At 66.7% G+C, this 15,432-nt stretch overlaps 1 protein-coding gene across 6 annotated transcripts in view; it reads left to right on the forward strand.

Moving 5' to 3' along the window:
* EXD3 (exonuclease 3'-5' domain containing 3) overlaps positions 1–12,885 on the forward strand; it is a 74,548-nt gene extending 61,663 nt beyond the window's left edge. For 2 of the 6 annotated variants that reach the window (XM_059143652.1, XM_059143654.1), the window contains 3 exons: positions 10,392–10,485; positions 12,145–12,183; positions 12,444–12,885. In XM_059143652.1, the coding sequence (XP_058999635.1) occupies positions 10,392–10,485; positions 12,145–12,183; positions 12,444–12,751 (441 nt within the window). In that variant the 3' untranslated portion in view covers positions 12,752–12,885. Of the gene's footprint in view, positions 1–10,319; positions 10,486–12,144; positions 12,184–12,443 lie in introns of all 6 variants that reach the window. The other 4 variants (XM_059143649.1, XM_059143650.1, XM_059143651.1 and 1 more) reach the window with 4 other exon arrangements.
* The last annotated feature ends 2,547 nt before the right edge of the window (positions 12,886–15,432 follow it).

The raw sequence follows: 15,432 nt of genomic DNA on the forward strand, positions 1-15,432 counted from the left end.
CCAGGGCCTGGAGGGGTGAGCAGGACTCCAGGGCGGCCACCCCCCAGCACCCACGCCTGGAACCCAGGGCCAGCCGCAGCACCTGTGCCTGGGCCTGTCCCTGGGCCTGCAGACCCTCCCTCTGTCCTGATGACCAACTCCAGACCAGGGACCGACAGGAAGAGGGGCCACAGCCACTGACCCCGCCCCTCCCCAGCCTTTGTGCTCTGTGGCCCCCAGCCCCGTTCCCACACTCGGTGCCCTCAGGGTCACACAGGCACAAAGGCTGGGGAGGGGTGGCCACCACTTTCTGCGGGGAGAGACCCCGGCCCGCTGGCTCTGAGGCTGCGGGAGGAATGGCCGCGGGGACTCTGCAGGAGGACGGGTGGGACCAGCTGGCGTCCGGCTGCCGCGCTGCCGCGAGACATCAAGGACAGTGGGACCCACCGGCGGGTTTTGGCAGGGACTGAGGCCAGCGTGCCCCAGACTCAGGAGTTAGCCAGGATGATGGTCAGCAAGCCCAGCGCGGTTCCCAGGGGAGGCTGGCTCCCGGCTCTCCCCACAGCTGGTGGGGCCACCCCTCTGGCCTCCCTCCCCTCCAGAGAAGCCATGGGTCTCAGCCAGAGCCCCAGCCTCTGTTCCCACCAGATGGCCCTGGGGCATTAAGAACTTGGACCCCATTACTGCCCTTGGTCTGACCCCGGCCACTTCCAAAAGATCCTGGGCCTGCCTGACAGCCACACCTGCACCGCTGACACTGAAGCTCCCAGTCCATCTGGCGGCCAGCTTCATGCGACACCCTCACCCACAAGGGGCGCCTGGTCGTGTGTCCTCACCAGGCCCTCTGCCCCTGCCCGCCCCTCGCTGGGCCATGTTGTCCCTTGGAGTGGCCTGGGCCGGGAGGAGGTCTCAGGGCTGGTTCCACGCTTGTGGCCTTGAGACCCGCTGCAGCTGCTCGGGGCGGGCACCTGGGGAGGCTGGAATGAGAGTCCGCAGCCCGGCCTCGGCCAGGTGCCCGGCCAGCACCTCGCTCCTTCCTCCGTCTCCGTCTGCCCGTGTGGCTGGCGCCCCAGGACCCAGCGGACAGTGATTCTGTGGTCCTGACGGCCCTTCCCCCCGGCAGTGTGGGGTCCCCTCTGGACAGGGCTTCTCTGGCTGCACCGCTGAGTGTTGACACATGTCCTGTCCACTTTCAGAAGGGGTTGACAGGCTTCAAGCTGGAGTTCAGAGGGCGCGATGCACCGCGGGTGGGACAAGCCCCCGCGCCAACAGTGCTCCCAGCTGCGCGGTGGGTGGGAGGGGCAGGAGCCCAGGTACGCGGACATTTGGGGCGGGTGGGGGGTGGGTGGCCCGGGCAGTCACAACCATGGCCCCCGTCAGGCCACTGGAGGTGTGGGCGAAGGACAGCAGGAAGGCTCCCCAAGCATGCGCTGACCGCCTCGGGCAGAACGGTGCAGGCCTGGCCACGCGGGGCCAGGGTGTGATCTGGGCTGGTCAGCTGAGGTCAGAGGAGGAAGAGGCCGGGCAAGGCCGAGAGGGCCCTGTGGGCACCCTCAGTGTCACCCTGTTGGGTGACCGTCCCAGACTCCTCCAACAGGAAGACAAGGCCTGGCGCCCAAAACATAAAGTCTGGAGGTGCGGCCATGTCTCTGGGGACCGAGGCCCTTCCCCTCTCTGCTCTGTGCCTCCGAGGGCTGCTATCACGGTCCTACTGCCCGAGCCCCGGTGCTATCCAGAACCCTGAGGCAGCCAGGGGCAAAGCCAGCCCCAACCCGGCCATTCACCAGCCTCTGAAGAGACAGGGGAAGCCGGACCCCCTGGTGCCTTCCATGGGGCGAGGAGCCCTGCATGCAGCGAGGCCTCCCGGTTGGCAGGAGGAAGGTCCCCCCGCACAATCTGGGGGACCTCGAGGCTTAGGGAGAGAGCAGCACGGGCCCCCCCCCCAGCCAGGGTGGGGGTTAGTGGCAGGTTGAGACACATGCCCTGATGTCAGCACACTGCAGCCTGAGGCTAAATCATGACATTCAAATGTCAGCGTCCATAAATAGTTTTCTTGGCCACAGCCCGCCTGTGTTCCCACATGGCCCACGGCTGCCTTCTTGGGCACCCACGGGCCCTTGCAGGGGAATGACCCAAGCCATGGGCCCCGGCTGGCATCTGATGGGGGGAGGTGGGCGCTCGTCTTCATTTTGAGCAATTGCCAGCCCCAAGCAGAAATGGGGCCCCAGAGCCAGGGGCAGCCAGCGCCTTGGTGGGCGGCGTGGGGCCTGGATGAGGACGGCAGGCCTGGTTTCCACAGACCCACTGTCCACTCAACCCAGGATATGGCAAGACAGACCTGGCTGGCCTCAGGGCTGCAGATAGAGGAGGCCGTGGGCGGCCGTGGATTGGGTCTGGGGGGGGCGGTGTCCGCCAGGCAGTGACTGCTCCTTCCGTGTCCTGATGAGGCAGGGACCAGCGGATGGCCGGCCGGGGCTGTGGGGCATATCCCCTGCCGGGGCTGGGGAGTGGGCTCTGTTCCCCTCCCCCTCACCGCTGGGTAGCCCGTTCACTACCTACCTGCTGAGGTGGGGCCTCTGTGCATGGAGCACATTCATAACAAACACAGACCCCAGAGGTGTCTGAGGGGAGATGGGCATCAGAGAGCATGAGACGGGGCCAGCCAGAGACAGGAGGGGCCTCAGGATAACCCTACAAGGGAGACAGGCCTACCCCGCCAAGCCCTGCACCCCTCCCTGGACGGGGGAAGTGGGTGGGGAAGGGTCTCGCAGAGCATGGGGGAGGCAGGCTCTGGCAAAGACAGCTTCTTCCTCCCCCAAATTGGAAAACCCATTTCAAGGCACAGGTGGTGGTGGAAGGGGCCACCTTTCCTGGCCTGACTCAGTGGCCCCGGGCAGAGGCAGGAAGGAGAAGGGCCAGGGGACCCCTGCCCTGAGATCAGCCCCGGGTCATGCTAGCTCCCCACCATGCTGGGCTCATCATACTGTAGCTGCTTGGCACCTGAGCTCCCACTCTCTCCACCTGGTCTGCCAAGCCCCAGGTTGGCTGTCACTTCCTCCAGGAAGGCCTCCAGGCTCCCAGCCGTGTCCTGGAACATAGCACTTCCTTTGGAGAAGTACTTTGGGGCTGCTCTCTCCCTTGGCTGGGATCACAGTGGGGCAGGGCTACTGTGACGCTCAGGCAGGTTTAGACCCCGGGGTACAGGGCTTGGGGTTCCAGACCACTGCCTGCTGTCTGAGGGCCTGGCTCCACTTGTCTAAGGTAGCAGGACAAGCAGGACTGCTCCCTAACTTTCTTAGCCTGTCCCCCGTTGCCCCCCGCTGCCCCAGGCAGGAGGGGTCCCCCAGCCCCCCTCACCCTGGGTCCTGGCGCGGGAAGGCAGGCGCAACCGTTTGCTTTTGAATCTGGGCCGGTGTCCTGAGTGGCCCTTTCAAAGGCCGGCCGGGGGCGGGGGCCGTTCCCAGGCGCGCCCCGCCCTCCCCGCCCGCCCCTCCTCCCGCTTTCCCACGCGGCCCAGCCGCCGGCTGGTTCTCACGGCCCGCTGCCCCTCCCCCGTCTGGGAACGGCTGCGCTGCGCCCGCCGCGGCTGGGGTGCCCGGGAGCCCCGGGATGGGCCGGGCGCCGAGTGGGGTTCCTGGAGGGGGTGCCACCCCGGGGCAGCTGAGGTGGCCCAAGGGGGGGCAGACGACAGCCCCCCAACCCCCAAGGCCTGAGGCTGGAGGACATCCTCTGGCCCAGGTTCTATGTGATCTAACGCAGGGCGGGTGGTGACAGCCCCCCACACCTCACAGAGGGACCTAGGGGGCCCTGGCTGTGCCTGCCTTTTGCCTGGGGACAGAGAGCACTGACGGCTCACTGGGGTCTCCCTGACACGGGAGTAGGAGGTGGGGCTTCTGTTCCTCTCCGGACAGCCTGGAAAGGCGGGGCACCCGTCCTCACAAATGCGCAAAATGTGACTTCAGGAGACAAAGCGATGGCTCCTCACACAGAAATGTGTCCCACGCTGTGTCTGAAATTCACATTTAGGGCCCAAGTTACCCCTGGCCCCTTGGGGGTGGGGAGGGGCTGCTGTGACCTTCCCATGTGGGGCTGGAGGAAGCCGGCAGCAGGACGTGGCCACCTGTCTGGGCCCCGAGGCTCACACCACTTAGCTTGCCCACCCGAGGGAGCTGGAGCAGGGCTGTCCCCCACCCAGCTGTTAACAGCCTGGCCTGGGTTGTCGACCCCACTGCCCCCACACAGCGGAGTCTGCACGTCCAGGTCCTGAGCGGGCCCTGGGCTGTGGCTGGCACAGGGGAGGAGAAGCTCCCAGGAGCTTGGTGCCCGGGGTAGGGAAGGGACACCCTGCTGGAAGCCCACCGGCTCGTCCTGCTCTGGCCACCTTCCGGGCTCGGGCCTGCAAGCCTCTGAGGGGCCTGGGGGAAGGGCTGTGGCCCTCCCATGTGTCCCTGGCCGGAGTGACCTGGGCAGGCAGTGCTTCCCGGGCACGCCCTGCTTGTCATGCATGCTGTATCCTGGATACTGTGTCTGTCCGGCCCGGGGCTTTCTTCCCATTCCACTCGCTGCCCTTTCCTCTTCCCTCGTCGTCAGAGTGGCCTGCAGGCTCAGGGATGTCTGGGACCTCTTAGGAGCCACGGCTGCAGGGCCCTTGCTGCTGGTCTCCGGCAACCCCTCATCCACCCTGCAGACCTGACCACAGCGCTAGGGGCAGGTCCTCAGGAAGTCAATGTGGCCCTCCTGTCCTGGCAGTAGGAGGCGAGCCTGGCGGGATGCTAGGGGGTGGGGGGTCTGGCTCCAGCGGCCAGGCGACACCTCCCTCTACGCCAAGGTCCCAGACCCGGACTGCCAGCCTGGTAAGGCTGCTTCCGTCTGAGCCTGTGCCCTCCGAAATAGTCTTGTCCTCTCCCACCGGCTCGGGAGGTCCCCTCACTCCCATAGCAGCCCCAGGAAGGAGCTCGTGTGCTTCCCAGCACGGGCACACAGCCTGCTGGCTGCTCATACACAGACACACTCCCGGGGCTGGGGAAGCGCGGGAGGTCCCTCCACTCACCCTGAGATACCGTCACACCAGTCCTGTGTCCACACCGCAGAATGCCCAGTCGCACGCACTCCCACTCACGCTTCTGGCCACGGCTCACGTGCAGACACACGCTCAGCCGCTCTGAGGCCGGGTGCTCACGGGAGCAACAGCTGCAGGCCTCCGGCCCACCCCACAGGCCCAGGGCGGACCCTCCCAGGGACTCGATCACGCCGCACGCTTAGCCCCTGTAGCCCCTGGCCCCACAGAGGGGAAGAGCTGGGCCCAGGGGAATGGACCTTTCTGGACCTGGGCGCGGGGCAGGAGCTGGAGCAAGGCCCCCGGGAAGGCTGCCGCCCCACGTCACATCACGGACATCAGAGGTGGCGGCCACCGGAGGGCTACGAGTCTGTGGCACAGCGAAGAGCTGTTATTGTCGTTTTTTACAATTTTGTTTATTTGAGAGAGCGCGCCCACCGAGCTGGGGCGGGTAGGGGCAGGAAAGGGAGAAGCAGGCTCCTTGCTGAGCGTGAGCTCCGTCCCAGGACCCGGCATCCCGACGCCTCACCCACGGAGCCCCCCAGGCGCCCCTGGAGAAGGTTTTAAAACCCAACGATAAGGAGTGCCTGGGGGCTCCTGCTTTCGGCTCCTGTCGAGATCCCGGGGCACCGGGGTGGAGCCCTGCGTCGGGCTCTGGGCTCGGTGAGCCTGCTTCTGTCTCCCGCTGCCCCTGCTTGTGTTCCCTCTCTGTGTCTCTCTCTTTCAAATAAATAAAATCTCTAAAAAAACAAAAACCTCCAAATGGCCCCAAGAAGGCCAGTGCAGCATTTGCAGCCACGCACTCCCCCCCGGCTCCTGGGGCCTGGCCCTTCTGCCCCCAGCACGTGCCCCCGGCCAGTGGGACAGCAATGACCCCCCACGGATGCCCCGTGCTCCTCAGCTGTGGGCCGCCCACGACTCTGCAGATCCCCGGCCCCTTGGCCTGTCTCCAGTGGAAATCCGGCAACATCCCAGGCCAGGGGCCGCAGGGTCTTCACAGCAGAGCTGGCTGAGGCGCTCATTTTGGAGGAGGGTCGCAGCCCCAGCAGCCGTCTTGTACTCGGAGCGGGGAGCGGGTGTGGACGGCCTCCCCGGGTGTTGCCGGGACAGTGTGGGAGAGTGGGGTGTGCAGTGGACCCAGGCCTCAGAGCCCCCGCCCCGTCCGGAGAGGTGTCAAACCAACACCCCAGGCCGGGGGTCTTTCATCCCGGCCCTTGGCCATGCACCGGCACCATTTGTTGGGGTGGCTCTGGGTGAATGAGGGGGTCAGGGCAGACAAGCCAGCCTGGGAAGGCCTCAGGACCTGCCCATCTCAAGGCAGCGAGTGTGGACAGTGAAAGGAGGCGGCACCTGGCAGGGGCCAAATGGGCAGAAACCACCGTGGGAACAGGGACACTGGTGTCCTGTGGCTGAGCTCTTCCAGGGCCCCCACCCCCGACGTGAGCATCTGAGATGCTGGCCGCCGTAGGTGCGCTCTGGGAAGGCGGGAACGGGAGCCCTTCTCGGTGACAGGCTGGCTTTTCTAGGTGGTGGGTTGAGGGGATGTTGATTTTCTTCTGCTCTTTTATGTTTTGCCATTTTCCTAATTTGCTCTAAAGGACCAAGAAATGACCGATGACTCTAAAACATGTCATAGCTTCTGAGCCGAAGCCCCCTTTGGCCCTGCCTGTGGGGTCAGAAAACCCCAGAACATGGCCTTCCCAGGTCTGCGTAGATGGGACTGGTCCTTCCATCCCTCACTGGGCAGGGGTGGGAGCCGCAGGCGCCGGTGGGACCGTCTGGAGCTGGAGCCCGAGCCTGGGCAGCACTTGCCATGAGGCAGGAGTAAGGTTGCTAAAACCCAACCCTTGCTCGGAAGAGTGGCGACCGGTGACGGCGGGATACAGCGTGGCCCCAGGCCCAGTTCGCAGATGCGCCAGGTGCCCCCTGGGCAGGGACAGGTGGTCAGCCTCCAGTGGGGAGCTCAGGTCACAGGCCTGGCTGCTGGCTGAGGCCGGAGCTTCCCCCACAGCCTCCTTAAGAGTGGGCCCTTCCGCTGGGCTCCTAGCCGGGGCAGGTGCCTTCCTGCGCCCCGCACCCTGGGGAACGTGGGCTCGCTCTCATGCGCCCTGCCCTGAGGAGCCCCAGGTGTGGCTCCTGCCCACCCTCCTCCCTCCCTCCAGGCACCCAGCAGAGCGCAGCCCTGAGAGGGGCTGGCAGGCTCTGGGCAGTGCTGCCTCCCGGCTCCTCTCCACTGTGCCCCTCTGGACCAGCTGTCCTCTGGTTGTGCACACCAGACCCCCGCAGGCCCACACATTAGGGCCACGTGTGTGCAGCCTGTGTGCCTGGGGCGGGTGGGTATTCAGAGGAGGTGGGTGCCCAGAGCAAGTGGGCATCTGGGAGGGGTGGGAACACAGACATTTCCAGGGACATGGAGCTCGGGGTGGGCGCTGTGAGCTTGCCTGTTGCTCAGCTCTGCTTCTGTCGGCCACGACCACTCCCACGGGTGGGTATGGCTGTGATTCCTGGGCTTGGAGCTGAGAGCAGACCCGCTCTCGGGCATGGCTTCCCACACCTGGAAATGGACCCCTCAAAGCCCCCCGCTGCCCCCTGCCAAGTCATGGCCTCAGAGGAGTGGACAGCTAACCCAGGTGCCTGCTATACCCTTTCCTCACATGCCCGAGAGCCCGGAGAGCAAGCCTCCTGGAGGAGTGACCAGAGCAGGCCTCCCCACCAACACCCAGGCCCTAGCGGGGAGCAGGGGGCTAGAGAGGGCGGGCCTGTCTAACGCCATGCCCGTGGGCCCCGCCAGTCCCCAGGACCAGTCCCTGCTGCCCGCCCAGCCCCCAGGAGACAACGTCCCACCTGCAGTTTTGTGTCCCTGCCTGAGGCGGCCCCCGGGACAGAAGGAGTTCCCCGAGCTGGCGTAGGTTCCCGGCAGCGGTAGGCGCTGTGGGAAGCAGGCAGGCAGGTGGACCCCCGGGACAGGGAAGCCAGAAGCCTTCCTGGCCACTCCGGCCCCTCTCACCGGCCGGGCTCCTGGGGTGGAGGCCAACCCTGCCCTCAAGCTCCCGGACTGAATGGGATGCCTGGGACCTGGCCTCACTCACAGGCACCACCCAGCCCCTGTCCAGGGCCTCCCCCAGGACCCCCACTGCCGTCTGCCCAGACCCACGGGCATTCCAAAGCTCGGGTTTGTATGTCCCCCAAGGAGGAGTGGGCGTGGCTAAAGTCATCGCACCCCACTCTCCTGGGGTCCGTGTGAGGACCTTGGTGTGGGGCCCTCCTCAGCCCAGGGCCCTGTGACTGGGAGCAAGTTACTCAGCCCCTCAAGAAGCCCCCTTTCTGCGGAATGAAAGGGCAAGGGCTCTGCCTCTGTGGTTTTGGGGAGGGGCCTCCGCTGGACTGGCACCAAGCCCATGACCAGACACGCGCTCGGCTGTGAGCCCCAAAAGGCAGGGTGGGCCAGCAGGCGGTCCGGCGAGGGTTGCCAGGCCCCGCGGTGGGTAGGAGAGGCCCTCGGTGTTGGTCCTTCCTGTAGATGGGGAACGCGGCGCAGAGGGGTGAGCGTGCAGAACCGGCTTTTCCAGGTGGAGGTGGGGGGAGGGCAGGGCCTCCCAGGGCCCTATGGGGTGACAGTGGGGCCCCGACAGTGGGCAGCGGCCGTGGGAAAACCGGCCCCGGTGGTTCCCGAGGGTGGGGCCAGGTCCTGGGGATGGCACCGGCCGTTTGTCTAGGTGCAGTGACTCAGCACAGGAGCTGGCTGCCCCGCCCAGGTGTGCACACCAGGCCAGGTCCTGGGGAGGGTCCCACCCCCTCACCCCCCCACCCCCCACCTCCCACCCTCTTGCCGCTGCTCTGTCCCTCTCAAACCTGCCAGCTCCAACCCCCCGGGAGGCCTGCGCAGGGAGAGGAGGGGCCTCTGTGGTGGGCAGCCCAGGGCAGCAGTGGAGGCTCTGCTGCCCCCTAGTTCCCACTCCTTCCCCAGGCAGGCCCCCCACCCTAGGAAGGCCCCTGGATCCATGACCAGGAAGCCAGGTGCCCCGCCGCACCATGCCCCCCACAGACTCCCTGGGCCACAGGCCGGCCCAGCTCTGGTTGGCAGAGTCGGCCAGGGGGACGGCAGGCCCCCCAGAGAGGCAGGAGGAAGGGTCCTGCCTGGGATCAGCCCTGACCCAGCCCTGCCCCTGCCTCCCAGCCGAGGCCACCGCACCCATGCTGCGCTCCCAGGCCTAGCTCCTGAGGCCGGATGTGGAGCCATGAGGCCACAGGTAAAGCCAGCTCACAGTGTCGAAAGGCCCGTGGGAAAAGGGCGTGTGGGGGTGGGGGGACACCGCCTCTGACGTGGGCACACCCTGAGGCTGCAGGGGCCCGTGGTGCCGCCTAACCACCCACCCCTGGGAGCCATGACATCCAGGGCACTGGCCCGGCGCCTCCGGGAGGGGTCCAAGAGGGCTCCCGTGAGTACAGATCATGGCCCCTCCCCCCTGAGGCCTGGGAAGCCCCCAGGCCCTGCTCTTGGCTCCACTCCGTCCTGCTCTGACGTCCGGAAGGGCTGTGACCGCTGTGCAGGTCTCCACGGGCACCTGTGCCTACCGGCCTTCGAGCCTGGTCTCTAGGGACGTGGGCCCTCCTGCTCTCCCTCAGGGCCCTGCCCACCTCAGGCGGGAGCCCTGGGGTCCCTCACCCTGTCAGGCAGGACCCACCGGAAGGCAAGCCCGGGGCAACTGTGTGGGGAGGGCAGGATGGCCCCCAGAAGCCCCCGCCTCCGCCAGGGTCACCGTAAGGCCAGCAGGGCTGGGCTCCACTCCTGACAGGGGCCGGTGGCATGTTCTAGACAAGGACCCCAAACAGAAACAGAACTGGCTTCCTTGATCCCTCACAGATGCGGTGCCCAGTGGGGACCGTCAAGAAACACTGACACTGAAATGGCCTGGCTCACCCCAAGACCAGCGGAGGGATCAGCCATAGGGCTGTTTACCCCGACCCTTTAATGCTGGACCCTGTGTCCCCCACCATGCGGAGCCAGCCCCAGGCTGCCTAGGCCCGCCTCACTTTGCCCTCGAGACTCAGGGGTTTGGGGAAAACAGCCCAGGTGACAGCAGAGTGCCACGGGGTCTCAGGAGCTAGAAGAAGCTATCCAGGGTCCACTAGGATCCAGAGCAGTCAAGGAGGGCTCCCAGGAGGTGGTGTGCCCTGTCTTGTGGAGACGGGAAGGGATGTGTCATTTGTGTCTGTGAAACCCCCGAGCCAGACCCAGAGCTGCAAGGGGCACAGCCTGACCTCAGCACCCCTCTGTCCCTAGGAGCCCCGCCTGACTTCGGCACCCCTCTGTCCCCAGGAGCCCCACCTGACCTCGGCACCCCTCTGTCCCCAGGCCTGTAACTGCGACCAGTACCTGAAGGTCTCCAAGGAGATGATGAAGCAGCTGGTGTGGCTTGGCAGCCAACGGGAAGTCCCTAGCAGCACAGGTGTGTGTGCCCCACGTGGTTGGCCTCGGGCTCCGTGGGGGTCTGTGGACAGTGGCCCAACAACGGGTACTCCCAGGACCAAAGTGCACGTGTGGCCAGGGACTGGGGAAGGACAGCACATGACGAGCTAAGGTCACAGGGACCGGGGAGCTCCGACACTCAGCATCCCTCTGGGGTGGCCTCCCCCACCCTCTGTCCGGGAGGCCCTGCACCAGGAGCACCCACGCACCCACGCAAACCTCTCATGCAGAGACACCTGCACGCTCGCGGGCCAGCGCACACGCACCTGTTCCCTCACACACGCTGTGCACATGTGGCATCTGCTTGCACACCTCCGCACCCCGGGCGCTTGCCACTGTGTGAAGGTAGTCTAGCATGGACGGACAGCCAGGAGGGCAAACCCCAGAGGTCCCCCGCAACACCCAGCCAGAGGCCCAGCCTCAGTTTCCGTGTCTGTGAAACGAGAGGGTGCAGAGCAGCGGGAGACTCTGAAGTGGCTGCGGGGTCCTGCGCGTGCCCGGCCGTACCTATCACTGGCACCTCCGCCCTCTGGAGAGAAGGGCACCGGAGGGAGCTTGGCTGCTGCTCCCTAGGCTCCCGGCCCTTCCTCGTTGGAAGGCAAGGACGGGACGGGGACATGCGCGTCTTGGGACCCTCTCTGCGGGCTCAGCCTGAGGCCCGGGGCCTCTCCAGGAGGCCGACCTCCCCACTTGTTCTTCCCGCCTCCCTCTGAGCTTTGGGGCCAGAGCGGGGGGCCACCCACTCTTCAGGTGAGCCATCGTGATGGCCTGGTGGGGCCCCAGCAGCTGTCCTCTCTCCGCGGGGGGGCCCAAGGCCCGGGCGGGGAGGAGCCGAGCATGCGCAGTGCCGTTCGCTGGCGCTGGTGCGGGGCTGCGGTCCCCTCCAGCCATCGGCCCATCCCGGTGTGCGGTGGTGGGCAGCCCTCCCGAGGGCCACCTGGTACCTCGGGGGCCTCCAGGTGGAGGCTGAGACCAGCCAGGGCAAGCTAGGGAGGTCGTGGCCTTGCTGGGTTCCCAAGGGCCGTGGGGCTGGGGTGAGGGGCTCGTCCCATCAGACCCGCGCTGCCGCTGATCTGGAGCCACGTGGGAAGGTCAGCGGAACCCAGGAGGACCCTTCTCCCGCGCGCTGGCCAGTGCTCCTCAGCCCTCACCGCCTCGGCCTGGCCAGCTCCCCGGCACCTCCCTGCGCTCCTAGTGGGGATAGGAACCCTCTCGCGGAGTCAGGAGGTCGCATCCCAGGGTCTCTGCTAGCACCCTGAGCTCCAGCAGTGCCCCTGGGCCCCCGCCCGGCTGAGGGCTGTTAGGAAATGCGCTCCCCTGGCAGGGGCTTATCTGCTCATCGCTGCAGACGGTATGACCCCGCCCCCAACCGCCAGTTCTCAGGCCCCCAAGTGCCCTAATTGGCCAATCTCACGCCCAGAACTTGTTTCCCAAGGACCTTTGAGCCCCAAGAACATTCCAAGGTGTGCGTTCCCATGGGAGGGGCCCAGGCTGGCACCAAAGCCCCTTAGCCCCCTGCCCTTTTCCCTTTCTCCTAAGGGTGGGGGCAGGGGCTGGGTGCCCGAAGGCGCATTGTGGGCCCTGGAGCTGCCAGGCCCCCTCCTTAGGACAATCCCTGATGTCCTTGATTGATTGGCAGGTGATGAGGCCAGCCCCAGCGCAGACTTACAGGAGGCAGGTGAGCCCTGGGATCACTCCTTGAGTACACAGGGCCCCACCCCAAGCCAGGGTTTGTGCCCCGGCCCAGTAGAAAGGATGGTCCTGTGCCCTAGGTGAGGGGTGGCGGCCAGTACCAGCGGGGAGGGCCAAGGGTCCACGGGTAAGATGAGGCAGAGGGTTGGGTGGCCGGGGCAACACGGGGAGGAGCTGCAGGAAGGAGTGGGATGGGGGTCGGACACCCAAAGGCTGCGGGGGTGTGAGTGTGCTTCCCCTCTCCAGGCTCAGCCCCGGAGGAGGCCCCTGAGAGCTGCACCCATGACCTGCCCTGCCGCTGGCTGGAGGCGGCCGACCTGCAGTCCCACGCGCCCGCCGTCCTGGGCAACGGCACCCGACTGCAGCTGGCGGGGGTCCCGGAGGGCGTGCTGCAGCGGCCGGGCCCCCGCCCCTTCTACTGCTGCACCGGCTGCGGCAAGGTCTTCTGGGAGGGCTCCCACCTGGGCCGCATCACCACACATTTCCGCGAAGTCCTGGAGGGGGCCTCCAGGCCCTGCCGCCCCCCGCCCTGCCCTGTCAGCGGCACCCTCTGAGGACCGGGCCCCGGGCCCCGCTGGACTGCACCGCCCTCCCAGGCTCCCTGCACACACCCCAGGGCTCCCCACCGCATGCCAGCAGGGCTCCGGCCCCGCACAGAGCCTGGGACAAGGTGGAGGGGCTCAAGGTTTTCCACACGGGCAGGATGCTCGGACCCTGCGCCGGACCCTGCGCCGAGAGCCGCCTGGCATTCGGGAATGAGGCCAGCGGAAGCGGGAAGGGTACGCCTGGCGGAGGGAACGGCACAAAGGCCCAAGGGGGGCCCAAGTGGCTCCCCGAGCACGGGGCTCAGTGGGCTGGGGGCGGGGGCACAGGCCCCCCCACCGTGCCCGTGGCCCTCTCCCTTTGCTGTGGCAGCCCCTACCCCCCGATCCCGCCACTACCCCACTCTGCTGGCATTCTCAGGCCAAGGGCCAAGCCTCCAGGCCAAGCAGGGCAGGACCTTCCCCCAAGTAGTTCCCAGCCAGGCTGGCCCTCTGGGGTCCTCCAGTTCCTGGGGAGTAATATGGTGGGGGGGAGCTTCCCAGGGACAGGGTAGCCAGGCGACGCAGCCACCCTCTAGGAAGACATCCATTGTGTACTGGAAGGCCATGGCCTGGAGGGGAGGCGGCCCCTCTGAGTCTGTGGCTCTGGCCCCCTTGCTGGCCTCCTGCCCCCACCCCCCGCCACATGGAGGCTGGGCGGCCTCCTCTCGTGAAAGAGGCAGCAGCCAAAGTCAGAGGGGGGCTGCACACAAGACCCTCTTCTTCATCCACTCGGAGGGAAACTGAGGCGCAGGCACTCATGGCTGGCACCCCGAGGGCGCATGGGCACCGGTGCCAGGTGGGCAGGGAGAGGAGCCTAGACAGCACCTTGCCCTCGCTGCCTCCTCCTGGCTCACCCCCCAGGAATGTGCCTCCCCCCCACATCCCTTTCCTGTCCTTCCTGCCTGGAGCGGAAACCGGCTCCGATTTGGCTGAGGAGCCCAGGCGGAAGCTTCAGGGCTGCTGGGGCCTGGGAGCTGGGGCGGGGTTGCCGCCTCTGCCCAGGGCGGGGAACACCTGCAGGCCCAGGTGTGATGGCCTCAGACCAGGTGGGCACTGGTCGTGCCAGGCCTGCCCCCGCCCGGGCTGGGGGTCATGCTGAAAGGCCATACAGACGAACTGCCACATCCCCCAGCCTCTTCTTTCCCTGGAAGTGCCCCCAGGTGCTCAGACAGACCCCAGCAACTCTGGGGTCACTGCACAGACGGACGGAGAGGCTCCGAGGCCAGGGTCAGGCTGGGTGGGCTCTGTGTCAGGGCCAAGTCAGCAAACTAGCCTCCCCCACCTTTTGGTCACTGCTGAGCCTGAGGGTCAAGCTGGGCTGCCAAGGTGAGCGGCAAGCCAGACGCCCCCCCCAGGGGCGGGGCACCCTCTGTGGTTGGGGTGATGCTTCCAAGAGCCAGACCGCCAGCCTGTCCTAGGCGGCAGCCCCGAGCCTGCTCTCCTCCCGCGGGGTAAGGAGGGAGCCGCCAGGGTGCCGGCCCCACTGCCAGTCCCAGCTGCTTCCTGGAAGTTCTCCTCCGACCCAGGGCCCTGGGGTTGGTTGCAGCTGGCCCTCAGCAGAAAGAGGCCAGAACAAGGGACAAGCGTGGGGAGACGGGAGCCCAAGTCTCTCTGCTGTTCCTCTGGGCAGGCCCAGCCCCAGCACCCCTCTGCCCAGTGTACCTCTAGAGGGAGAAGAGGGCGGCCAAGCGGCCCTTCTCAGTGTGCCCCTCACAGCGGCGCTGGTGCCACCGAGCCTGCCTCCCACCTCCCCACCCCTCTGCTGCCCAGGCTGGCTGTCTCCCTCCGGGGACCCTCCGGGGCTCACATGCTCGCTGCCCTCCTAGCCTGGCTCTACAGCAAACCCCGGGTCCGGAGCCATCAGAGGGTCCACCCAAAGAGCCTTCTGAGGCCCCAGGATGCCTTAGACCCCCTTCCAGGCCAGGGGGTCAGGCACCATGCCCCCAGGGTGGGCTCCCGTCCCAGTGCCAGGCCATGCCCTGCAGCCTGCCCGGCAGGCCAGAGCCGAGCACTGATTGTCTGCCGCAGTTCCTGCCCTGGGCGTCCTTCCTCGGCTCTGGCTCTGGCCGAGGGCTGAGTGTTTGTTATTTGATCTCTATCCTCTCTCGGCCCTTCTACCAGGTGTCTGGGCTGCTAGGAAGAAACACTCTCCTCTTTCCCACGCTCCCCGACACATTTTAATGAATTAGCTGGAAGCCCCGCCCCCACTGCCCGCCTGCTTGCTTGCCTCCCTCCCCCGCCTGGTGCCTTTAAGGTGGCCGCAGGCCTTGGCCCAGCTCTGGGCAGCCGCCTCTTCTGCGTGGTCCTCCCCAGGCTGCCCCACCCAATCTTCCCGGCCCATATCCCAGAATGCTCCCCAGGCTGCCCCACCCCTGCCCACACGGCCTCCCCACCGCCCACTGCTCTGAGTCTGGAAAGGAAGAAGGGGCCCTTTGCGACCCCAGCCTCCGCCCCTCCATGGCCCTGTGGGTTGGCGCCCCTGGGCCAGGATCCTCGGAGCTGATGCAGAGAAAGATGGGGCACAGCTGCGTGGTCAGAGTTCAGTGGGTCTCTACGGATCCCAACTCAGGGGTTTCTCCCTCCCAGCCAGGGAACCACCGGCCTGTTTGTGGAAGTGATACCACCAAGAGAGCCACAAACACCAGAGGGGG

Source organism: Mustela lutreola, chromosome 12 (assembly GCF_030435805.1).
Source record: "Mustela lutreola isolate mMusLut2 chromosome 12, mMusLut2.pri, whole genome shotgun sequence".
Classification (NCBI taxonomy): Eukaryota; Metazoa; Chordata; class Mammalia; order Carnivora; family Mustelidae; genus Mustela; species Mustela lutreola.